This window comes from Pollicipes pollicipes, unplaced genomic scaffold, assembly GCF_011947565.3.
Source record: "Pollicipes pollicipes isolate AB1234 unplaced genomic scaffold, Ppol_2.1 Scaffold_3216;HRSCAF=3773_pilon_pilon_pilon, whole genome shotgun sequence".
NCBI classification, from domain to species: Eukaryota; Metazoa; Arthropoda; class Thecostraca; order Pollicipedomorpha; family Pollicipedidae; genus Pollicipes; species Pollicipes pollicipes.
In genome coordinates, this window is record NW_023596251.1 from 5,014,613 (window position 1) to 5,040,406 (window position 25,794).

Sequence of the window (25,794 nt, forward strand, 5' to 3'; positions counted from 1 at the left end):
TGATATGTAATCATAAGTCATCTTCCAGCAACGCAGGCCACAGGGAGCGCAGTCACTACTCAGTCATTACCGATGTGTCCATAGGCACTTCCACGGTCACTACTACTACTTTTCCACCATTCCTCCACATATCAGCCACTACTTGTTTGTATGCACAGTTCGTAAGCACGCGTCGACAGAAGAAGCTAAGACTACTGTCGGTGGTGACACTTACCTTGACGATCTTCGCAGCAGGGTGGAAAAAGAACGTTCTGAAAAACAGCTGACTGATGACGTCACTGCGACCTTTGAGCGCAGACAGATCCAGTGTCAGCGGGTCAACGTCAGCGGGTGGACGTCAGCAGGTGGACGTCAGCAGGTGGACGTCAGCAGGTGGACGTCAGCAGGTAGACGTCAGCGGGTGGACGTCAGCAGGTGGACGTCAGCAGGTGGACGTCAGCAAGTGGACGTCAAGTCTAGCGCTCGTGACAAGAGCGCTCAGAGGCGACACGTGGCACGTGCGGTGGCCGCTGGACGAGCGTTCGATACCATCTCGAGCGATTGGTGTCAGCTGGTCACTTGGATGTGATGTGCTGACATGCGAGTAGAACGACGCCCTGAGGCAATGTCAAGTGGAACATCAAATCACAGACTCCGACGGTTTTTGAACTTCTTGTCTTTCTCTCTGGGTGGCTGAAAAGGCGGCTGGAAGCTCCCCACAATTAGCGGCTGGATGAGGTGAGCGGGAACGACAAAAGGCTGACGAACAGTCAGCCAGGGGCTAAAATGAACGACGGCAGACAATGAAATCGGTTCACTCGGAAACCCTCGTCACGTATTTGTAACAAGACCGGAGTGCAGCTCGTGTGGCCTGCACGTGTCTTGCGACGCAAGCGACAAAGCGTTCTGCGTTTGGGTTACCTGTGGTGGCTGGGTGTGGGTGGAATATGTACCGACTCGTTCGGCGCTCCAGCTGTAGTGGCTGCTGTCCCGCCACTGGCAAACTTGGGTTACCTGTGGTGGCTGGGTGTGGGTGGAATGTGTACCGACTCGTTCGGCATTCCGGCTGTAGTGGCTGCCGTCCCGCCACTGGCAAACTTGGGTTACCTGTGGTGGCTGGGTGTGGGTGGAATGTGTACCGACTCGTTTGGCGCTCCAGCTGTAGTGGCTGCTGTCCCGCCACTGGCAAACTTGGGTTACCTGTAGTGGCTGGGTGTTGGTGGAAGGTGTACCAGCGTGGTCGGCGCTCGGACTGTAGTGGCTGCTTGTCCCGCCACTGGCAACCGGCCGGATCGGACCGCACTCAACAGCACTGTGGCATCTGCGTAAGCTCGCGCTATAACGGGTCAGCGACTGCCGCGGGTTGGGAACTGGTTTGGCGGATCGGACCGCACTCGACAGCACTGTGACATCTGCGTTGGCTTGCGCTATAATGGGTCAGCGACTGCAGCGGGCTGAAACTGGTTTGGCGGTTTTCACTGTACGAATTCACGGCGTCAGATGGCCTTATAAAATGTGTTCTAGCTTTAGTACAATAGTGTGTTCATTAGTTTATTTTACCAAATGTTTGGCAAATTTGACTACTGTATAAGTTTTTCTGCACAATAATTTTGCTGACATGCTTGTTCGTTTTAAATCAAGAACTTGGCTTTTAGCCAAGAGTTTAACAGCACGCGTTGCTTTCTTCTCATACTCCGGAAGGGTAGGGTCTGTTTTTTATTTTGCAGTGCTTTCAGATAAGCAATATCATCTTTCCGTAAAGGGGCTGCACATTGCTGTCCTCAGTTGGAGAATGAAAATCAAACAGCCTGCGATGTTTTTTAGTTTGCAAGTCGATCTCCTAGCACAGATCGCATCATATTAAATAAAAAAGATGTTTTACTTGAACGCCTTCCACTCGTATCGCCCACACCGGAGTCGATCAGCACGTGTATTCGTCGGGTCCGTTATTTGACCGCACTGTCCCCAAGACGGTGCCCGGCCGATGGCCCCCACATGAGCGCAGAAAAGTTCACAAAACCCAACTTTCCATTCCTGGCGCCGGACTGTGCCCCCCTCCCCCCCCCCCCCGCACCGGCGGTGGCCGCTGTCCCCTTCTTCATAGGACCGTCAGAGGAAGATCGACCGTCATATCCGTCATAGAAGACCGTCATATCCGTCATATGTGGGCCGGAAGACGGGCCGGCGGCGGTATGGTCCGGCGGGGCCGGTCACAGTGTGAACCGGTCTTGGCTGGGCCGGAAGACGGTCCGGCGGCGGTATGGTCCGGCGGGCCGGTCACAGTGTGAACCGGTCCTGACTGCTGTTTGTTTTATCGCATAGTAAAAAGTCCGTCGTATTTCGTTTCGCTTCAATCGAATAAGCAGCAATCGAGTATCTGTGCAATCACGTATCTTGACGCAATTCAGTTCCAGGGGTGTCTCGGCTGCAGTCACGTGATCGACGGGGGGGGGGGCGGGGGTGGGGGAGCAGTCACCAGGGGAGAGCCATGCCTCCTTTTCCGTCCTGAGCCAAGAGGCAGCTTGCTAGATATCACGCTAGGTATTGAGAGATTTCGCAAGAAGATGGTCCAAATGGTCATCAGTTCGAAAAAAGCTAGGCATTTCTTCCCACTTCATTCGGAAAGTTCTGGGTGTATGCCTGCTCAACAATAAAGTTATTTGCGCTCTGATGAGACCAGATATCACGAAGGATCTTTTGTGGGATGTAAGCCTCCGTCGTTCTTCAGTGGCGGAGAAAAAAAGTATCTAACGAAGGGGTCCAAAAACAAATATTTACACATCCAGCTGATTTTCGGGCGCGCCATCTGTGGCTCATCTTGACACGGTGTGCCTTAAGCCACCAGCGGGGCATCGCCTGCAATGATGACAAAGGCGAGGCAAAGAGTCACGGGATATTTAATCCAGATGCGTCATCATTTTGTCCACCCGTTGGCCGCCGCCTAATGTAAGGTGCGGAGCCGACGCTGCGGCCTATGGAGACTGCAAACACGTGCGTCGAGGGTATTTTGTTCTAAGACTCAGGAGCGCACGTTTAAAAACTATGTCTGTAATGTTTTAGGCATCGATTTCCGACTGAATATTGAACATTCAAGAACGAGCAAGGGTTGGTCATGTTAATGCAATAACACAGGTGTAAAATAGCGCCTTGCGCCTGCGAAATCAAATGACCCTAAAATCCAATACTATCTACCTTCCTTAGTGAGGATGGTCGACTATCATCAACATAAGAGCTTCGTCTAATGATGCCAAAAAAAACGCGAGTCCATGCTTGCTCGGAAGAAGCAAAATGTTCAGAAGAGGGCTGTGTTCTATTACATTCCAGCGTTGTACATTTTACATTTTAATTTATATTACTTTTGAATATGTATAAAGGCCAACAAGTGGAGCGGCTAGCATAAGCTGACCCGAGTGGGGCCGTACCCGGACATCCGACCAGCCTGGATTCTTATCAGACTGACCCCGACAGCAAATAACAGCATTTATTAATCAGATCAGGATCAGAACAGGATTCACACACTGGAAAATTATCACCTACAAAACCTCCCAGCATCGCCTGCTTTCGGCGACGCTACCGGCCGGATGCTGCCTGAGCCCCTCCCCCCCCCCCCCCATCCAAAGACGGGACCATCGCTACCTCGGACGAGACGCCACTTCGTCGCGAAAATGGAGCTCGCGCAGACCTTCATCAAAGTGTGTTCACCTGGGAGAGCCGTGCGCTCGGCGCCCGCCCCGCCCCCGGTGCAGCGCGCTCGCACGGCGGGCTAGCAAGCAGCCAATTCAAAACTAAGTCCCCCGAGGCGGCGCGTGCTCAAAGGCGGCTCCAGGCGCTCCGATGAGGACAAATAGCATACTTGGGTCAAGTTCCACCATGTTTGATGGCTGTTAAGTTCAAAGGGAAGTCGGAGTGAACGGCGGGCCATAACTATTTGTATATCATTGCGATCTGAGAATGAGCTCGGTTTAAGTGAAACTGATTGCGTGGCAGGTCGGCGCCGGTGCGACCTCAGGTCAATCGTGCCGAGTTTTATCCATATGCTTATCGATGTTTACATACCATTAGCTTCCATTCGCAATAACGCATTATGTGGGTTGGGACAAGAAACACCAATACCACAGAGCTAATGCTCGACTCGGTGGCGAGTCACCATGGAGCGCAGGGCATACATTGTAAGGGACAGGATTTGAAGCTTTGGTGATGATTGGTCATATCACCAATATCATTTGATGATGATTGGGTGGTTGGTCACATTGAAAGATTTGAATGCATTTGTGATGCCGCTCACTGGCGCAAGCAAACGTGTTTCAATAGCAACATTTTAATCTCAATTTAATCTCACTTAACTGTTTGTCAGATATCGTCACTTCATCTGAAGCTTGGTTCAGACATGCCACAGCTGGGTGCTTACTGCCGTAGGTTTCGCTGGATGGGCATTACGCCATTGCAAGCGACACCGCTTGCCCGGTAGAGTCCGAACTTTGGCTCGCCCGCAATACTTTCCTTTCAGCGGTCCGGCCTGAGGCCCGGTCCGGACAACCGCACGGTGACTGGCCGTGTTGCGCCTGTTACTGATGGCTGAGACGGCGGGAGGGTCCTATGTCGGTCCGCATCCGCCCACGGCTGATGACCGAACGCGACCGTCCCCCAGCCCCACTGACGGCTGGGGCTGCCTCAGTCCCGCTGACGGCTGGGGCTGCCTCAGCCCCACTGACGGCTGGGGCTGCCTCAGTCCCGCTGACGGCTGGGGCTGCCTCAGCCCCCACTGACGGCTGGGGCTGCCTCAGCCCCACTGACGGCTGGGGCTGCCTCAGTTCCCGCTGACGGCTGGGGCTGCCTCAGCCCCACTGACGGCTGGAGCTGAGGCAGCCCCGCTTGTCAGCTGGGGCAGCCCCAGCCCCGCTGACGGCTGGGGCTGCCTCAGCCCCGCTGACGGCTGGGGCTACCTCAGCCCCGCTGACGGACGGGAGGCGGGTGGTGATTACAGTACGCGGGTGCTCCACCTCCCGGGCGGCATCGTACCGTGCACCCCTGACTGCAGTTTAAAATTCAAATTATATTAGATAAAAGCCGCAAAAACGCACTAGATTTTGGCAGATTTGCCCTCCTGACGTGAGCTTTAACAAATACCTTTTTTTAGCGAGCTAGAATACAACTGAAGGACCAACAAGAATCCGGAGTGTGGGATGGTAAAGAAGCCTTTCATGATGCAGTTTTTTAAACTGAGGCATTGTAACAAGGTGGTCTGTCCTACCACCGCAAACATTTCGGAACGTCCTGAAAAAAACAGAACACTCGATGACAGTCATATGGCCAGCAGATGACAAAACAACGACGTCATAGATCATGAAAAATGGATATACAACGGCAAACAAGATGACTGTCCTGTCCAATATCCTGTCCAATATCCTGGGCAGCATAGCATTTAATCCTGTGCCGCGTTTCCCATTCACCAAAGGTCGTACCACCAATTGCAGCGCATGACGTCAAGGGCGAGCGCGTCACAAGAGCCGCTACGGCTTGAAGGATAGTCATTTGTGTATGACGTAGGCACTTGCGACGTCATACCTGGTAGGTGATTTGTCACTGGATAATGCGGTCCTGGGTGGCAAGGCGTCTCATTTTTCATTGCTGTCACCTTCAGCGTGCATCGTATCGCGTATAGCCTCCCACCCTCACCCCATCCTCCTGCTTACGGCGGACCTCACCAAGCACAGTATGGGGTCAAACGGCGGGCACACCGACCTGTTCTAACAGGCCACACCACTGCACGATGGAGAGTAAGGCCGGGTGGAGCCGCTGGCTGTGGAGCTGGAGTCAAGGCCCGGCAGTAAAGCGCAGACCAGCAGCGTAATCAGGGCCGTCTCAGGCTGAGAGCATGTCAGCTGCCCTGTGGTGCGAAGAGAACGGGAAAAGCCAGTGGCTGCTTCTGCAACAGTGATGGCGCTTCGCCCGCCACAACGAAGAGCCCTACTCGGCCCGCCCTGCCCAGACCGTACGCTGCGCTAAAGCTCCCGTGCGCCGGGCCGGAAATGCGACCGAAAGGTATCAGCAGCGGCGATACCCGACCACGGCGTTCAAGCACATGGACGCGACTCGATCTTCACCCGGCACGGACAGCGCCACCATTACGCGAGGGGTCGTGTTCTTCGTGGCGGGCGCAGAGGGGATCCAGGCTGACGGGCCCGCCGTGGTTCATGCGCTCGGAGGCCGTCCTTGCCGCGCGCCAGGACGCTGCTCCGGCTCGTTGACCCCGGCGGGTTGTTGTGACCCGGGAAGAAGCGCCCACGTCCAGACTGCGCTGGCCCCCCGCCTCACGGCCCCCGCAGTCAAGGGGCGGGCGCCGCGCCAGCAGGCAGGGATGGCCGGACCTATTCCTGCCGGCCTTCTCCAAGCCTGAGTGCCGCTGCTGCACCACAAGCGCGAGGCGGAAGCCCCGCATGGACAACCCTGGTGCGGCGGCACTGCACTTTACCGCGTCACCGCTCGCATCCTGTTGACTGTTCAGCCACTTCGTCGTGTCCACCGCGCAGCCTGGGCCGGGAGCCCGCGATCGGACGTGCAACTACCGACTTCTCAAGTGTGCCGCGCCCAGGTTATGAACAGCTACTGCTACGTGGCGGCGACATTCAGCGTGGAGGGCTCCGCGGCCGCCGCCGCTGATGAGGCGCCGGCCGGCCTCGGCCAGGGCGGCGAAGCGAGGCATCACTCTTACTACCAATGGGTACCGTTCGTGTTCGCCCTGCAGGCGCTCACCTTCTACATGCCGTTCACAGTGTGGAAGCACATGAGCGGTAACGTGCTGCGCAACTGCTTCAGCTTTCAGCTGGATATGCCGGACACGACGATGCACGGAGCTCAACCAAGCTGATCTCCTTCGCGGGCTACCTCTCAGCTCGCATGGGACGCGTCAACCAGGGCCTGGTCAAGGCATTCTTCGTTGTCGAGTTCGCCTGCCTCCTGAACGTCATCGGCAACATCTTCCTGCTGGACGCCTTCCTCGGCGTCGACTTCGGCAGGCACAGTGCGGTTCGGCTGGCCACCTTCCTGCGTCTGCGCACAATGATGACAGCGCGGACACCGTGTTCCCGCCGGTCGCCAAGTGTACCTTCCTCAAGTACGGCTACTCAGGTACCATCGAGCGCATCGACGCCGTCTGCGTGCTGCCGCACAACGTTTTCAACGAAAAAGCGGTTCGTGTTTCCTGTGGCTGTGGATCTCGCTGCTGGCTGGCCGTGACGGTTCTGCACACGGCCTCTTCCGCGTCGCTTCGCTGGCCGTGCCCAAGGTGCGGCGGAACGTGCTGCTGGCGCTGATGCTGGACGAGTTCCGCGACGACGGCCGCCCAGGTGTTTGAGCAGTGCACCGTGTACGACTGGTTTCTGCTCTGCAACATCGCCAAGCGGATGGACACTCTGGCCTTTAGCGAGCTGGTGCATCCACCTAGGCCGTCAGCCACAAGGAGCTGCTGCTGCCGGTGCTCACCGCGCCCGGCATGTCCAGACGCGCCTCGCAGTGGTCGGAGGGGCACCGCCGCTCCACCGACCACCCCAAGGTCACCCCCTGACGGCACGGCTGCCGCCACCACTCGGCTCGCCAGTTCGCAACCTGACAGAGCTGGGGCCGTGTATTGCTATTACGCCCCGCCGAGCGGACGAAAGAGGCTGATGACTGATTGGCTGAAACCAGGCTGAGGCAAACACCGACGATAAGATCCTGACGGAAACAAAGACACCAGGCTTCTTGCAGCTATTGGTGTGTGGCAGGGTACACGTGGTCAAACGCAATCCAGGGTCCGATAGGTAGAAGGAGGGCAGCGACGCAAAAGCCGCTTGGTAGCAAAACAAAACCTATGCATTCCTGTTGATTTCTTTGAAATTTAATAAAACATGTGATGGATTGTACTGATAATTGTGTTTCAATCGAAGCGTGTGATATTATAAGCGTGCGAACATCTGTGAAAGGTGTTTCGGCGACCATGTCGGTTTGTATCCGTTACCAGTCGGTCAACTTGACTACTACGACTGGCATCCCTAATTCGAACGATGCCTCCACCCCGGGAGAAGGGAGGGGGAGACTGCTGGCGCCAACACAAGTGACGCCATGCGCGTTTCTGCTGATCATCACGACATAGTGTACATTGCAACTGATGTTACTTTGCCGTCCATTGCTGAAATGGCGTTTTAGAACATGTCCCAATAAACTATTTCCGAAGCAGCGTTCTCCGTCACCCCATGGCATCGCATCAGCATGACGTTTGCGTTACCATTCGCTTCCGATTTAATGGAACGCCCTTCCTGCCATGGTGCCAGCCGATCCAACCTGTCACCCATTCTGTATGGGTACCAATTGGTTCACCAACCTTTGAAGACCTCTAAACGGAAAACAAGACTAGGGGTTTGAATTGCCCATATGCCCGCTCCTCCTGCCAGGATGAGAGGCGGGCGATGCTATATAGTCTCAGCAGTTGAGCGCGTCGTAAAGTCCCAATGACTCATAAGCACGCACTTCTCAGCGGACCGAGCGCTCATCTTTCTATGGCGAGCGCAGCAACAACAACGCCACCTCTGCTGCCGGCGGCCAGTCAGCGCCCTCTACGGACCGGAGCGTCACCTGCGGAGCCATACCTACTGACAGGGGCGCCACCTGCTGAGCCACGCCTACCAACAGGGGCGCCACCTGCGGGGCCATGCCTGCCAACAGGGGCGCCACCTGCGGGGCTGAGTGGTCGCGCCGGCGTCGGTCCGCTCCACGCCGCGTGGCCGCCCACCCGCGGCGCCGTGAGAGTTGTACGTTAAGCTGAGTTGGGTGCTGGGCCTCGTCTCTCCGTCTCTCACTCTCCACGTCCACCGTATGCTTGGGTGGAGGTTTAGTCCCTCTCTGGTCAGCTCTTCGTGGGGTGCCCCCGTTGTCAGTGTTGGCCTACGTGTATCCTGTCTGCGACTCTTTATACAATGAGGTATTGTTTTATTCCGCAAATGTACACCCGGGACTCAAAGAATGGAGAAGACCAATCCTTAGAGAAGACACCAGCGTCATGAAAGCCAGCCTGCATACCAAAGCCATGTGCTTTGTCTCGGTCTCGGGGCCGTGCCAGTTGTACCTCTCGGATTCACCGCTGCGACGGATCCCCGTCCTCCATGGACAGGAAAGCGATTTGCCATGCACTGGTCGACTACTTGTGATGAATTTCAACGGACAATGAACCATTAGAACTGCAACCGTTTTGGCACGCACTCACATAGCGACACGTGGATTGCTGCTAAATCTTGGGTGTGCAACATTCTAGCCATAAGAAATATCGATATATGCATAAGCATCAATGACCGCTTCCTCCTAAGTGTTCTTCACAGCACTACAAAGCAAGCTTTTCTTCACTTAGATGACGTCTCCCCCAAAATTTGTCAAAATTTCTAGTCCTGGGGATATGCCACAACCAAACTTTTAACTTCTCTCTCGTTATGTGGCTGATATTTAATGCCAACGTCTTGCGCTCCAGACATACGTGGACGCGTAGTGCCGTTTCTTCTTCGCAGGCCCGGATAATCCGTCAAGTACCGCGATTACTGAGGACCAGGAGGACATCCTGACCTGACCTGACCTGACCTGACCCGACCGGCCTCGAGTGCTCAACGTCTGTGGAAGCTTGTGAGTCACTACCGCAGGGAGGTACGGCCAGCGTCTCAGGCGCGGCGCCTGGCGTCAGATGGTTCCCTTTCCTGGATCAACTGCACGTGAGAGGAGGTGAGCGTCTGGAGTACATGTCGTTGCTGTTGAGGTGAACGTCTGGAGGACATGTCGCTGCTGTGGAGGTGAGCGTCTGGAGGACACGTCGCTGCTGCGGAGGTGAGCGTCTGGAGGACATGTCGCTGCTGTGGAGCTGAGCGTCTGGAGGACACGTCGCTGCTGTGGAGCTGAGCGTCTGGAGGACACGTCGCTGCTGTGGAGGTGAGCGTCTGGAGGACATGTCGCTGCTGTGGAGATGAGCGTCTGGAGGATATGTCGCTGCTGTGGAGGTGAGCGTCTGGAGGGCACGTCGCTGCTGTGGAGCTGAGCGTCTGGAGGACACGTCGCTGCTGTGGAGGTGAGCGTCTGGAGGGCACGTCGCTGCTGTGGAGCTGAGCGTCTGGAGGGCACGTCACTGCTGTGGAGGTGAGCGTCTGGAGGACACGTCGCTGCTGTGGAGGTGAGCTACTGGAGAGCACGTCGCTGCTGTGGAGGTGAGCGTCTGGAGGACACGTCACTGCTGTGGCCATCTCGTGTTGGGGGCCGGCAGCGCACGCATGTCTTCACACATATATACCTTTACCTACTTACATCCATGAGTTTGTAAGGACGAAGAAACAGACGTTCAACAAGGCGAGGTAAAAAGACGTAGTGGGGAAGACGTATATACGTCAGCTGCATGGCATAGGGGCGAATGGTAGCGCGAAATGCGGTGCTAATACGGCGCCATGTGGTGATGAACGACGCTTGTTCGCAACTAGTGTATTAGGACATTTTCCAAGACGCTATTTCAGTGATAGAAGAATTTCATGTCATCAGTTACGATGTACACAATGTCGTGATGATAAGCAAAAAAGCGCACGGCTTCACTCGTGTAAGGGCGATCAGCCTCACCTCACCGGGGTGGAGGCATCATTCGAATTAGGGATGTCAGTCAGAGTCAAACAATTTGACCGACTGGTAACAGATGTAAACTGACTTGGTCACAGAAACACCTTACATAAATTTATGTATCCGTAAACTACCGTACGACCAACTAAAAAGACACAAATGATCAGTTTAATGCATCCCATGTTTGGATGACTACCAATTATATCAACAGAGTGCATCATCTTTGTATCGCCACCAAGCAGTCCAGCCTTTATATTGCGCCACTGCCCTCCTTCTAGCCATCGGACTCTGGATTGCGTCTGACCACGTGTACCCTGCCACACACCAATAGCTGCTAGCAACCTGGTGTCTTTGTTTCCGTCAGGATCTTACCGTCGGTCTTTGCCTCAGCCTGGTTTCACCCAATCAGTCATCAGCCTCTTGCATTGCCCGGCGGGGCGTAATAGCAATACACGGCCCCAGCTCTGTCAGGTGCGAACTGGCGAGCCGAGTGGTGGTGGCAGCCGTGCCGTCAGGGGGTGACCTTGGGGTGGTCGGTGGAGCGGCGGTGCCCCTCCGACCACTGCGAGGCGCGTCTGGACATGCCGGGCGCGGTGAGCACCGGCAGCAGCAGCTCCTTGTGGCTGGCGGCCAGGTGGTGCACCAGCTCGCTGAAGGCCAGCGTGTCCATCCGCTTGGCGATGTTGCAGAGCAGGAACCAGTCGTACACGGTGCACTGCTCAAACACCTGGCGGCCGTCGTCGCGGAACTCGTTTAACATCAGCGCCAGCAGCACGTTCCGCCGGACCTTCGGCACGGCCAGCGAAACGACGCGGAAGAGGCCGTGTGCAACCGTCACGGAAGCCAGCAGCGAGACCCACAGCCACAGGAACACGAACAGCTTTTCGTTGAAAACGTTGTGCGGCAGCACGCAGACGGCGTCGATGCGCTCGATGGTGCCTGAGTAGCCGTACCTGAGGAAGGTGCACTTGGCGACCGGCGGGAACACGGTGTCCGCGCTGCCATCATTGTGCGCAAGACCCAGGAAGGTGGCCAGCCGAACCGCACTGTGCCTGCCGAAGTCGACGCCGAGGAAGGCGTCCAGCAGGAAGATGTTGCCGATGACGTTCAGGAGGCACGCGAACTCGACAACGAAGAATGCCTTGACCAGGCCCTGGTTGACGCGTCCCATGCGAGCTGAGAGGTAGCCCGCGAAGGAGATCAGCTTGGTTGAGCTCCCGTGCATCGTCGTGTCCGGCATATCCAGCTGAAAGCTGAAGCAGTTGCGCAGCACGTTACCGCTCATGTGCTTCCACACTGTGAACGGCATGTAGAAGGTGAGCGCCTGCAGGGCGAACACGAACGGTACCCATTGGTAGTAAGAGTGATGCCTCGCTTCGCCGCCCTGGCCGAGGCCGGCCGGCGCCTCATCAGCGGCGGCGCCGCCGGAGCCCTCCACGCTGAATGTCGCCGCCACGTAGCAGTAGCTGTTCATAACCTGGCGCGGCACACTTGAGTCGGTAGTGCACTCGATCGGCTCGCCGGCCAGGCTGCGGGTGGACACGACGAAGGCGAACAGCAACAGGATGCGAGCGGTGACGCGGTAGTGCAGCCGCAGCACTAGGTTGTCCATGCGGGGCTCCGCCTCGCGCGTGTGCAGCAGCGCACTCAGCTTGGAGAAGGCCGGCAGGATAGGTCCGGCCATCCTGCTGCTGGCGCGGCGCCCGCCCTTGACTGTGGGGCCGGAGGCGGGGGCAGCCAGTCTGGACGTGGGCGCTTCTCCGGGTCACACCGCCGGGTCACGAGCCGGAGCAGCGTCTTGCGCGCGGCAGGAGCGCCTCCGAGCGCAGGACCGGCGCCCGTCAGCCCTGGATCCTCTCTGCGCCCGCCACGAGACACCCTCGCGTAATGGTGCGCTGTCGTGCCGGGAAAGATCGAGTCGCGTCCACGTGCTTGACGCCGTGGTCGGGTATCGCCACCGCTGATACCTTTCGGTCGCATTTCCGGCCCGCGCACGGGAGCTTTAGCGCAGCGTACGGTCTGGGCAGGGCGGGCCGAGTAGGGCTCTTCGTGTGGCGGGCGAAGCGCCGTCACTGTTACAGAAGAAGCCACTGGCTGTGTCCGTTCTCTTCGCAACACAGGCAGCTGACATGCTCTCAGCCTGAGACGGCCCTGATTACCCTGCTGCTCGGCGCCTTACTGCCGGGCCTTGACTCTAGCTCCTCAGCCAGCGGCTCTACCCGGCCTAACTGTCCATCGTGCAGTGTCTGGCCCGATGATGATGATTGGGGTTTTAGGGCGCGTCGACTTCTAGGGTCATTTTGCGCCCATAACAGCTAAGTGTTTACCGTGGCGTATAAATGGCTGTGAATCCTACGCTTCTCAAAAATGAAAACAGCTGTCCGGTGCCAAGCATGCGAGAATCGTCACCAATAAGGTCTGAAAAGGTAAGACCTGACGCATCTCGTCCGAAGTAAAGTGCCCGCTCTGCTCTGAACTGTGGGCAGGAGTGAATAACGTGGCGAACCGTGAGTGGCGCACCACAGCGAGGACATTTAGGGCGTTCTTCACCGCACAAAAGGTAGCTATGTGTTGCGTGCGTGTGGCCAATTCGTAACCTGCTGAGGGTTACTTCTTCGTGTCTCAGCTTACGTGAGCTTGAAGACCATAGACCCAGTTGTGGCTTGATCATCTTTAACTTATTGTTTACAATGGCGTCCCAGCAGCGCTGCCATTTCGCCTTCACAAAGGTCGCGATTGCAGGGTAAAATCCCTTGCCGGCAAGGGTAAAGAACGGGTGCAAGGTGCACGCGCTGCCCGTTTTGCGGCCGCGTCAGCACGCTCGTTACCTGCGATACCCACATGACTCGGTATCCAACATAAGACGACAGTTTTACCAGCAAGATCCAGCGCTGTCAGGCGAACTAAAATATCCTGTATAATGGGACAAGGTGGGTTATAGGTTGTCAGAGCCAACAGGCTGCTCAAAGAATCGGATAAGATCACGTGTGAGTTGCTCTCACCAACTTCGATGAAGCATAGGGCTTTACTGATTGCAACGAGCTCGGACGTGTAAACTGAGGCGTGTTTCGGTAAAGAAAAGGACCGGGTGGCTTGGTCATTCACAAATGCAGCACCAACACCTACCTCCGTCTTCGACCCATCAGTATATGTGGCTTGAAAACCTATGTACGACCCGATGTGCTCCAGAGCCTTCGATCTCAGGTCGCATGGGATCGCTCCCTGTTTGCTTGTGCATGAAAGGGATACATCCACTTTTGGTGAGATTAGCTCCCATGGAGGCACTAATACGGGACGCGACCTCAGCACACCACGCAAACTTATGTCGCTTTCCCGGAACAGCTTCTTCATGTGGACACCAAATGGAATTGCGGACAGCCTTCCGCTACTTTGGAACTTGCTTTCCACATCACATGAAAAGATTGCTCGGTGAGTCGGATGGTTGGGAAATTGAGCCAGCTTGCAAAAGTACCGCATGCCAAGCATTTCCCTTCTCAGTGCCAACGCCGGTTCATTAACTTCCACGGTAAGGCTAGCAACTGGCGACGTCCTGAATGCCCCCGTCACAATGCGTAGTGCGGTATGGTGCACGGTGTCTAATAAACGTTTGCAGGAACTCGGCGCACGGTCATAAATAAAACAGCCATAGTCAAGTTTCGAACGTATAAGTGAGCGGTATAGCAGTAGCAGTGTTCTTCTGTCCGCTCCATAAAATGTTCGAGACACATACTTCAATATGTTCAATGCTTTAAAACAGTTGTCATGTAGGGTTTTCAAATGTGACCCATACGATAAACGGTTATCAAACTGCAGACCCAAGAAGCGGGTACTGGGTTCGTTTGGGATGGTCTGGCCGTATAGCCTTAAAGCCATAGCGGGGCATTGACGACGTCGTCTGCAAAAGTGCATAGCAACTGTTTTCGAGGTCGAGAAACGTAGTCCATTTATAACGCTCCATCTTTCCAGGCTGATAACAGCCAACTGCAAGCGACGTTCCAAAGAGGCAAAGTTTGACGAGGCATACCAGATGGCGACGTCATCCACGAAGAGAGAGCGGCTGACCGACTTTGGAAGGGAGTCACCAATATCGTTAATCATAACTGCGAACAGAGCGACGCTCAAAACGCTACCCTGGGGCACGCCATTGTCTTGTTGGTACCTATCCGAGAAGTGCGAGCCAACACGAACTCTGAAAGAACGATCGGTCATAAAGTTCGCTAAGAACGTGCCCATGGCTCCTCGAATGCCATAATGAAAGAGCTTTTTCAGGATGCCGTAACGCCACGTCGTATCATAGGCTTTTTCAACATCAAAAAACACAGCGCCAACATGTCGCTTTTCCCTAAAACTGGTGCGAATGTCTGTGTCGGGAGCTATAAGATGGTCAATGGTACTGCGATTTTTTCTGAATCCACATTGAGCAGCCGTAAAAACGTTGTACCGCTCCAAAAACCACGACAAACGCACATTTACCATACGTTCCATCAACTTACAAACGCATGATGTCAGTGAGATAGGGCGATAGTCAGCAGGGTCAGCCCCACTCTTACCAGGCTTGAGCATAGGGACAATATGTGACTCACGCCACGACTCCGGAAAACCTCCATTCTCCCAGAGATTGTTGTATGTCGCTAAGAGGGCCTCAACTACTGAAGTGGGAAGTTGCTTAAGCATGGCGTTGTGAACTAGATCTGGACCCTCTGCCACATTGCGCAGCTATCCGACCGCGGAAATTAGTTCGGCCATTGTAAAAGGTCGGTTATACGACATCTGCTCCGTCGTGCTGAAGTCGACAGGGGATGCCTCGCAGCGGATCCGGTGACGCATAAACTGCGGGACGGCATTGCCGTTACCACACCGTTCGGAGAATGCGCGGGCGATTTCATTTGCTACGTCAGCTGGGTGTATAATGTCACGTCCATTGATACTGAGCACAGGGTGTGGCACAGACGAGTGCTGTCCAGCAATGCGTTTGATCCGTGACCATATATTGGATACAGGTGTTTGGCAGTTTAGATGGCCGACGTACGACCGCCACGATGCCCGCTTAGCCTCTAGAATGGTACGTCTAGCAGCCGCTCGTGCTCGTCGAAATGCAATAAGATTGTCAGTAGTACTCCGACGGTCAAACTTTCTAAGGGCCCTCCTACGTGCACAGATTGCGTCCCGGCACTGCTGCGTCCACCATGGGACAGGAGGACGACGAGGGCAGCCCGGCGTTCGCGGTAAGCACCCTTCTGCAGACCGCAAAATCAGCGATGTCAAATCCCCTACCGACGGGGGTTCACCCGCTGGCTGCATAGTAAGGGAATGCTCGATCCTTGCTTGAAACTCAGTCCAGTCGGCTTTTCTAAAATGCCAGCGCTGTGGCCGAGAACCAAGAAAAACGTCAGCCCGGTACTTGATCCAGATGGGGAAGTGGTCACTTCCCATTGGATCGTCTGACACCGACCAGTCAAAATGGTTGATCAGTTGTGGGCTCAAAAGACTTAAGTCGATTGCCGATGCCTGTCCTGATGGGAGTGTAAAATGGGTACACGTGCCCGTGTTTAAGAGGCACAACGATTCTTCATGTATGAGGGCTTCGCAGCGTTTCCCGCGAGTGTTTGTCTTGACACAACCCCACGCTGAATGGTGAGCGTTAAAATCACCTAAAATGAGGACAGGCGGCGGAAGCTGAGCCACCAGGTGTCTCAGATGAGCAGACGGAAACCCGGTCCCCGGAGGCAAGTAGATTGAGCATATGGTGATCGTATGGCAGTTTAACAACACTTTGACTGCGATAGCTTGAAGCTCAGTATTCAAAGCCAGCCTTTGTGCACACACGCTGTGGTGCACGGCTAGGAGAACGCCACCATGAGCAACAGGGACAGGTGGTAAATCTCGCCGCCAAACGACATAACCCGAAAGACTAAAAACGCTGTCGGGTGCCAGTTTTGTCTCCTGGAGACATATCACCGCCAGACGCCGCTCGTTAATGCATACTTGGAGATCTTGGTAGCTTGTTCGGACGCCCCTACAGTTCCACTGTAAAACATTCGTCATGGAGCTAAGAGGTCAGGACGGTCGTTAGCTTCCTATCACTCCATGGTATCGACGCCTACCGGAGGACGGGGGCATGTGTTTGGGTTGTGAGTGTAAAACAGACCTACTTTTAAAAATACTCGGCTGCGCCGGCCACAGCAGACCCAGACGGTCCAGCTACGGGGTGCAGGGACCCACCAAGGTCTGATCCCACCGACGCCGGCCGGGTTCTGGGCCGAATACGTGGGCTGCCGTCTGTGGGCGAGATTGGCCAGGGGGGGCCACGCTTTTCCGGGCGCCCCACTCTAGACGGGGACGGCGCCGGCGAAGCCGTGACCTTAGATGGCGGCGCAGGAGGAGGGCCCATCGGTGGATTCCGAACCTCGGATCCACCAGGGGCCTCTACGCGTCGCCTGGGCGGTGGAACGATTTCCCCCGCGGGAGCACGTCCCTGATCCGCCCCCGGCAGCCGGCTAATCGCCTTCGTCCTCTCCTGCTCAACTAGACGCGCTCGCTTGGCTTCGCGGGCGCGCCTATCAGCTTCTTGACGCTCCATCGTCTCTGCTACACGTTCACATGCACTGGTGAGGGGTGCCTGTGATGAGGAGACCGGTGGTTTCTCAGACGAAGGAATACCGGACGGCGCGCGAGGGCTGCGGCCACGCCGAACCGTGGTCCACCCGTCATTTGTTGGCGATCCAACTGGTGCCGAGAAGGCCGGCAGCACGGCGGCCACCGACGGTGGGGAGAGGGCTTGCGGTGCTGGCTGTGAGTCCGGGGCGCGTGTTGAGGGTACAGCTGATAGGCCAAACGATCTCAAAAGTTCCAGAAATTGAGCAGCCGTCATGTCCTCGATCACGTTGGTGTGCGGCAACGAAGCTTTCACTTTCGATGCGTACGATGTTTTTGGGTGGGTCTCGTCATAAAGTTCCCGAGCCTCATGGAATGATACGTTTTTAGAAGTTTTGATTGATATGATTTCCTTCTCCTTAGCGTAGGCTGGACATGCACGGTCGTAGGACATGTGCGGAACCTGGTCTTTGTCGCAGTTGACGCAGTGGGGTTTGTCAGAAGTACATTCTTCGCTCATGTGCTCGAGGGACGCACATTTGCCACACGCCGCGCGGTTCCGACAGTTGGGTTTCGTATGACCAAATCGCTGGCACTGATAGCACCGCATGGGGTTAGGCAAAAATGGACGGACTTTTACGCGGACGTATCCCACACGTATCTCGGATGGTATGTCGGGGCGACTGAACGTGAGTATAAGGTTGTTCGTGGGCACTAACTCTCCTCCCCTTCTGACAAGAATCCGTCGAGCGGCGGTCACTCCAAACTCCGAGAGCTCCTCCACGATCTCTTCTTCGTCAACGTCACGCAGGTCAAAACAGTTCACCACGCCCCGGGACGAATTTTTCGTGTTATGTGGTGTCGCCGACATTGACACTGTTTTTTCCCGTTTGCCAGCCCCATCCCGAACACTGTACGAAAATTCAGTTGATTTCATAGCCCGACTCGCCTCCAAGTCACTAGCAAATTCAACTTCTATTTTTCCATCTCGGAGCTTGTCACATCTTATAATTTTTCCAAATTTGTCGCACCCATTTCTTCTCTGGAACGGTGACAGGGACGCCAACCTAATCTCGTCACTTCCGAAGACGAGGATCCGTGGTCCGGGGATAGCAGGTTCACCTCTGCACCCTGGAGTTGTCGAGGTCCGCCCCCCTTTCGGAGGACGGGTGTTTTTAAAGGTAGAAGAAGCCATGCAAAAAGGGGGTTTGCATTTCGGCACCGGGGCTCCCCACCCACCATGGAGCCCAACTGGGGGACGGCCCAACACTCCCTAGGGAGGTGGTCACCGCCAGGGCTACCCCGGTGCTATACGGGGCGAACGACGCCTCCCACACAGCCAGGTGTAACCGGGGAGACCCCTCCCCGTCCTGACCGTGGTTCAGCGCCGCCGCCCCTTGACCCCTTAAGCTGCTGCGCGCGGCCAGGCGCCCCAAGCGGAGACCCGCAAGGGGCACCCAACCGCAACGCGAGCGACAAGCCGCTAGACCCGTGTGGGGCCCCACGGGCCCCCCACGCCCCCGGATATCCTGGCCAAAGTGGAGTGTTGGGGCGCGCCGTGACTGACCCGCACGACGCGCCCCTCAGCCACCAGGATCCGATCAACCCGGGGACGTGGGCGAGGGGGCACGGCGACCCCGATAAAACGAGGATAAGGAGTGGTGATAAGGCCGGATGCGGGAGTGCAGGTAATGTGGAGGGAGCGGGCGGGACAAGGAGCAGGAGCTCACGTACCGGCAGGGTCGCTACGCCCTGAGAGGAACAGCTTGCGCTGTCCACCCGTTACCAGAGCTGGGACCCGAGGGGGCGCTAGTCCCCTACACCGACCGAAGCCGGTGCCCCTGCGGGGCAGTGTCTGGCCTGTTAGGACAGGTCGTTGTGCCCTCCGTTTGACCCCATGCTGCGCTTGGTGAGGTCCGCCGTAAGCAGGAGGATGGGGTGAGGGTGGGAGGCTATACGCGATACGATGCACGCTGAAGGTGACCGCAATGAAAAATGAGACGCCTTGCCACTAGGACCGCATTATCCATTGACAAATCGCCTGAGTTGCTAACTGTGACGCCGCAAGTGCCTACGTCACGCACGAGCGACTATACTCCAAGTCGTGGGAACTAGGGACTCGCAGCATTTTTGTATTCAAATCGAAGAAGAGGCGGATTCGAATTTGGATTGGGATTTTAATTTTTACACTGATGCCTCACACCAGTGTTACGTAATAAAAGCTGAAAGGCGACGTAGTCTGATGCAGAACGGACGCATTCTCGGAGCGTTCGATTTAAGAATGAGGCGACCCACACAAAACGTAACGAGGCTCTCTTCCGGGGCGTGACCGCCCGTCCCGTCTCAGTCCGCGCCGACACCTCACACAATGTGTGACGAGGCTCGCCGCGCCCCGTCTCAGTCCGCGCCGACAGCCCACACAATGTGTAACGAGGCTCTCTTCCGGGGCGTGACCGCCGCGTCCCGCCTCAGTCCGCGCCGACACCTCACACAATGTGTAACGAGGTTCTCTTCCGGGGCGTGACCGCCCGTCCCGTCTCAGTCCACGCCGACACCTCACACAATGTGTAACGGGGCCCTCTTCCGGGGCGTGACCGCCGCGTCCCGTCTCAGTCCGCGCCGACACCTCACACAATGTGTAACGAGGCCCTCTTCCGGGGCGTGACCGCCGCGTCCCGTCTCAGTCCGCGCCGACACCTCACACAATGTGTAACGAGGTTCTCTTCCAGGGCGTGACCGCCCGTCCCGTCTCAGTCCACGCCGACACCTCACACAATGTGTAACGAGGCTCTCTTCCGGGGCGTGACCGCCCGTCCCGTCTCAGTCCGCGCCGACACCTCACACAATGTGTGACGAGGCTCGCCGCGCCCCGTCTCAATCCACGCCGACACCCCACACAATGTGTAACGAGGCTCTCTTCCGGGGCGTGACCGCCGCGTCCCGTCTCGGTCCGCGCCGACAGCCCAGCCGTGTGAGCACGGCCAAACGCTGGCACGACGCAGAGGCGTTTTGTATTTTGCGGACGTCGGAGGTGGCGGCCGGGTGGCTGTGTCGGAGATGTGTTCGTGGCCCAAACCGAGAAATACACGCGTGGATGTGAGCCGTGACTGTGCGTTTGCCGAGGTGTGAGCTCGCGGCTTCCCAAAGATAGAAAGAGCAGGACCCTGCTGGACTTCCGACGGCCACGTATCTACACCGTCTCCAGCCATCCACATGCAACACCAAAAACGAAGGAAACTGCTCACTTTTCGCATGGGTGCCGACAATGACTTGCGTTACCCAAGATCCGTGCGAAGAACCATTATCGTGAAGCCGACGTTCAGCAGCCACGGAAATAATCAAGTAAATAGCCTTTGGTCCTTAAACTCATACCACAGCGAACAACAACGTCTAAGATGAGATTCACCCGTCATAAACTGGCTTCAGACCGCACCTCCGAACACGCCTTATCTGCTCAATCGGCGTATATTTGTCACACTGTTGCCACGCAGTACACACCCCGTCCAACCACCTAGTCTGCTACACGTCCAGCGATCCCTGCCGCTTGTTCATTGAGCGGGCCCGCTTCTCCCTCAACCGCTCTCGGGTGGCCTTCTCGTGACTGCGAAAGGTGAAGACGAGGTCAGGACAAGCCTGCACAAATGGCGCAGGCACCGCTCCACGGCCTTCGTCGCGGCGTCTCGCGGTACCACCGCCTCACACCGAACACTAGCGGTGCAGTCTACCAGCGCAGAGCTCAAACGTGAGCACTGATATACAAAGGCAGGAAGGAAACGGACGCCCGGCCGTAGAACGCAATACACCGCCGCAAAGGTAGCCATGGCAACTGCGCTGAAGCCGAGCGCCTGCAGTGAAGCCAGAGGGTCTTCCTCTAATCGCAGGATTCGAAAAGGGTAGAAGCGATTCCAGCATTACGAGGCATTCAATTCCAAAACAGAGGATCAAAGCCCGGAAAATTACAACACGAATCATACAACGCACAGCAAATCCTGGATCATAATTTTTAACGTGGTTCAGAATGTAATTCAGTACATTGCATATTACCTGGTTGTTTCCTATCATCACTGGCTCAAGATTTTAGTACCAAGATTCCAATCTCAAATCCACCTCTCCTTGGATTCGAATACAAAAATACTGCGAATCCCCCGATCTAGACCGCGCCGAGTGCAGCCCACCGCCAGGCGGACACTTACAGCCGCCGGTGTCGCTCCACCGCCTCCGGGCCGGGCTCCTTCGGCTTCCGCAGGACGTCCGTCACCAGGTACCTGCAGCGGAAGGACACGCATGCAGTTTACACACACACTTACACACACACTTTCCATGCAGTTTACAGCCCTGCCTTTCTTGCGACCTACACTCATTCTGATTTCTTAGCTACACGCCCGCAAAAATAGGGGGGGGGGGGGGGGAGATTTCGGGAAGCCTATCTTGAGATCATCTTGGCGTTCATGACGCCATAATAAGGCCATTCAAATCCTGCCATTCCGTAAGTCATGCAGCGATCAATACTGATTAGAATATAATGGTCCGGTCGTTCACATCCGGCGTTCGTGACCCCAATTTCCAGATAAAACGGCCGCTAATTAGCTTTTGACCAACGTTGTGCAAGTTACGATGACGTATCGCGACATATTTACTAAACAGAGAAATCGTGTAGTCTGGAGTAGCATTTTCTTCCTCAAGGTATACTGATATTCATAAGTAAGCTTGTTTCATCATATCTGATGCTTGTTTAAGTATCTTCGGCAGTGCAACAGTGCTTTTCTGGTGGCGCTGGCCCTCGCAGTTTGGCCTCAGTACGCTCACACTCGCAGTGTGCCGGCGGCTGATCGGCACAGCGACCTAGCCCATGCACGGCTCGACGCAGGCAGCTCAGCTCAGCTCAGCTCAGCTCAGCTCAGCTCAGCTCAGCTCAGCTCAGCTCAGCTCCGGACAGCTCAGATGACCATCATCCTACAACGAAAACTCCCAGGGTAGCTCCCAGTCGTGAGCGCCCTGCCCACCGCGACCCCCCTCCAAGCATATGATGAAAGCTCAGATTTGTATAGCATACAGCACAATGCTATGCACAGCAAATTACTTTCACTGGGTTTTTTACAGTTGACCTGACGTGTACGCAATAAAGGCCTTGATCAGATGTATGTGTGCCAAGAATACTGTCGAAGTTATCAAGGACTACTCGGAGTGCCTTCCTCTAGTGCGCTTTACTCAAACATGTAGCACAGTTGATGCGGACAGAACATTTTCAAACGCCACAGTGCACGTCGCATGCAGTCATGACACAATGCCAAAGCATCCCGGTATTGTCTAACGAGTTCACCTCATCCAGGCATCGACATGCATGCGATATCATCGAAATCGATATCAATTACCCGAATCCGATCCCGCCTGGACGAGCCCGTACTCAAAACAACACACCCGCGATCACCTGCTCCTATCAAGAGGGCCACCGCTCGGCGCCGGTCCAAACCTCAGCACTCCCTCTTCCCACGCCCCTACCCGCATACAAACCCACCGACCCCCCCCCCCCGCGCCGCCTCCCTCACCGTATCTTCGAGGCGTCGGTTCAGCACGAGCGCGTCGCTCGACGCACGTGCAGGTAGCCGTCCCGGCTGATGCGGGACCGGTACTTCTGAGGGGGAGGGGACGAGGGGAGGGGTTCAGACGGCAGGCGGGCCTCACCACGCCGGTCGACGGCGTCGGGCCGACGCGGCACGGCTGAGGCCGTTCCTCATCAGAGACCGGAGGAGAGACACTCAGGACCCGGAGCGCAGTCTGACGTGATCACTGGCGTCATGACAGCGAAGATCACAACACGCGCCTAATATACTACCGTCACAGAGGACTCGTTCTGGGAGACACTTGGGGAGACCTTCACATTATACACGTTTCACCCATGCCCCACGGCACTGTGTCGCCCGTGAGACGTCGCCTACAGCCCACGTTAACATTATGGGGCGCAAACTGATCGCAGTGAACGCCACTAGCGTAACAATCGGAAAACTGCGGTCACACCTTACCAAATTTGCACGGAGTTGTCACACTGGCAAAAACAATGGATGCGTTTTTGCTAAATGCATATTCCGCAACATACAAACGCTACACGCAAAAATCACCTCCTGACATGTCTCCGGTGACAAGTGAGAAAGGTTGACTCGTGGAAGTCTCAAGATAGCAGCATGAACATGCAGCAATTGTCTGCACTTTCTGTCATATCCAATCCTTTTTGTACACAAATTAGCATTCACTCACTTTGAGAAGGCCTTCCTTAGCCTCATCAGGCAGCCATGATGCCGTCTGGACATGGAACCGAATCTCCACCCTTGTGTTCAGCTTGTTCACATTCTGGCCTCCTGGTCCACTGCTCTTGGTGTATGAGATATCAATGTCCTCTGCAAACACCCACATTTCTCATCTAGCCAGCATGAAATGCTATGCATAAATGCCTGGCAACACATGCTGCAGGTGACAGTCACTTGCATCAGACACATGTAGTTCATTACTAGTACGCTACACCTCTAGGACTGATTCACAGCCTTGTAAACGTATACCTTTATCACTGACACAATGTCAGGTCCTCTGCCCAATAACAGACCCAAGCATATTGCCTAACTCATCATAAATGCAATGATGCAATTGCACAAGCAATGCTCCTTTATATCTGTTAGCTCCCTACAATGTGAGGAATGCCTTGGCTTATTCCAATTTTAAGGATTTTAAGGAAAAACACTGGTTGCACAAGTGCTACTTGTAACACAAGCCAAACACTTGCATTAAATACTTACTCATTGGAATATAGCCACTAAACCTAGATCCTTCATTTTCAGGGACCTGAAACAAGCCACAAATGTATCATGACACTTTACAATGCCAACCAGGCATGCTTCTGGAACCTCTGCCTGGCTTGAGTATCCATGCCCAGGCTTGGTTTGTTTTCACATTAAATGCTCAATGTGGCACTGATTATACCCCTTCAGCTCCTCAGCATTGCAAAAACATACTTAACAAATACCTAACTGTGGAAATGATGTTGCAATGTTGCCAGAAACAATAGCCAAAACCTTACATGCGAATAAATAACAAGATGTGCATCAAGAATTCTCAGAAATTAAGCAATTTGATGAGCAGCATGAGCCTGCTAGAAATGGTCTCAAACATATTAGCCCCCAGAAAAAAATTGCATGGACCAGGCCAGGTCATCAGGTTAAACAGATTCCATGCTTCCAGCGAGGCATACTCAGCCTACCACACTGTTGCTAACAAAGACTATACATCTATATACATAATTTGTATATACACATGTATATACTATATATTTATATAAACATATATATATATATATATATATATATATATACATATGTGTCTTCCAAAAATATTTGGAAGAATGGAAATAAGCCCTAGTGCTTAAATAAAAACTTGCCTCACAAAACATTTGCTACATGGTCTCAAAAGTTCTGCAAAACTAGGTCATTGTCACGAGTACCATGAATAGTGAGTTACTCATAGCAGCAACTCCATTATAGCTGCATTTTAATCCAGTGTACCTAGAAGACCCTCTCTAGGCCTCTTCACTAGGTGGAGACAGTGCGCCACACCGTGAACACTGGAATTTTGAACGTAAATTCGCTAACACTTTGGACATGCTGTCACTGGTACGCCCGACATGTTCGACGTAACGCTTTTTTGGTGATCTGATAATTGTGAGCATTCGAGAGGCCGGCAATGGTGAGTAGACATTCATGGCGCACCCAAGGCGTTTCAAGTCCATCCATCCCCATCCTCACCTGCGAAGACGACGTAAAATTAGGATCTGAGTCGGGATATATTTTTTCCAGGCTGTATGCACTCTTAAAACCAGCGGATGGCACCACAGATCTTAAATATGAGGCGTTTAACCGATTAGCCAACTGCCGCAACGCTGCTACCATGGCGGCTGCCATTTCTACAAACTGGGCAAGCCTCAAACCGGGAGGAAACCTGTGCTGCCAAATAATTTAACAAGATTTTTCCGATTTGATTAACAGGCCACCACGGCTACCTCAACACTTACTTGATACTTGATACTTGAACTTATTATATCGACAGCACACGCTACCGTTTTGGATACAATTTTGGAAGCGTACAGTGCCGTTGCCAAGGGGGGCGTGGCCCGGAGCCACGTCTCCGCTGGAGGTGGAGTGGGAATTCTGGCAGTTCAGGATGCTCTCGGGGTTTCTAAAATATGACGTCGAGTCCGAGGCATCAACAAGAGGGTCAAATTGCAAAGCCTATAAATGTCCAGCGAATCCAAAAACACGGCGCTTACAACAGCTGCGAAGGATTCTCTTGACTGAAAATACCCATATGAAACGATTTTAAACGGTAAAGAGCCTCACTGGAAGCTGGCTGCAGTCCCCCACATAAAAACAATTTTCGAAATGGTCGGAGAGGCAGGATCGGCGAATGATCTATGTCATAGCGCCAGCGACCTTTTTCTCAAAGTGAGTGCTTTTTATGAATGCGGCCACATCTTTAAAATTGGATAGAGGGGAACTGGAATTTGACGTAACAGCCCACTATTTTGAATGAAAAACGTAAAGCGTGCATTGTATGAACACAATTTTA

General features: G+C 54.8%; 3 protein-coding genes across 3 annotated transcripts in view; 1 reads left to right on the forward strand and 2 right to left on the reverse strand.

Moving 5' to 3' along the window:
• Positions 1 to 7,543, forward strand: part of LOC119091041 (innexin inx3-like) — a 24,182-nt gene extending 16,639 nt beyond the window's left edge. Inside the window, exons 2-5 of the mRNA XM_037213762.1 lie at positions 6,665 to 6,770; positions 6,872 to 6,995; positions 7,049 to 7,169; positions 7,424 to 7,543. Coding sequence (XP_037069657.1) covers positions 6,665 to 6,770; positions 6,872 to 6,995; positions 7,049 to 7,169; positions 7,424 to 7,543 — 471 coding nt within the window. The remainder of the gene's footprint in view (positions 1 to 6,664; positions 6,771 to 6,871; positions 6,996 to 7,048; positions 7,170 to 7,423) is intronic.
• A 3,561-nt stretch (positions 7,544 to 11,104) lies between these two features.
• On the reverse strand, positions 11,105 to 12,277 carry LOC119091042 (innexin inx2-like). The gene is made up of 2 exons (XM_037213763.1): positions 12,032 to 12,277; positions 11,105 to 11,977 (listed from the first exon to the last, which is right to left on the reverse strand). Exons 1-2 carry the CDS (start codon positions 12,275 to 12,277, stop codon positions 11,105 to 11,107), a joined length of 1,119 nt encoding a protein of 372 aa, XP_037069658.1.
• An 8,359-nt stretch (positions 12,278 to 20,636) lies between these two features.
• LOC119091044 (peptidyl-tRNA hydrolase ICT1, mitochondrial) lies at positions 20,637 to 25,143 on the reverse strand. The gene is made up of 6 exons (XM_037213764.1): positions 24,975 to 25,143; positions 23,973 to 24,018; positions 23,440 to 23,579; positions 22,761 to 22,819; positions 21,381 to 21,452; positions 20,637 to 20,788 (listed from the first exon to the last, which is right to left on the reverse strand). Exons 1-6 carry the CDS (start codon positions 25,128 to 25,130, stop codon positions 20,707 to 20,709), a joined length of 555 nt encoding a protein of 184 aa, XP_037069659.1. The 5' UTR covers positions 25,131 to 25,143; the 3' UTR covers positions 20,637 to 20,706.
• Between the last annotated feature and the right edge of the window lie 651 nt (positions 25,144 to 25,794).

Coding starts and splice junctions, on each gene's coding strand:
- LOC119091044 (XM_037213764.1), bottom strand. CDS start 25,130: ATGGCAGCCGCCATGGTAGCAGCGTTGCGGCAGTTGGCTAATCGGTTA. Junction 24,019..24,974: donor ATTTTACGTCGTCTTCGCAG/GTGAGGATGGGG, acceptor GGCTTGTTTCAG/GTCCCTGAAAATGAAGGATC. Junction 20,789..21,380: donor GTGGAGCGACACCGGCGGCT/GTAAGTGTCCGC, acceptor CACCTTTCGCAG/TCACGAGAAGGCCACCCGAG.
- LOC119091042 (XM_037213763.1), bottom strand. CDS start 12,277: ATGGCCGGACCTATCCTGCCGGCCTTCTCCAAGCTGAGTGCGCTGCTG. Junction 11,978..12,031: donor ACGTGGCGGCGACATTCAGC/GTGGAGGGCTCC, acceptor GGCCTCGGCCAG/GGCGGCGAAGCGAGGCATCA.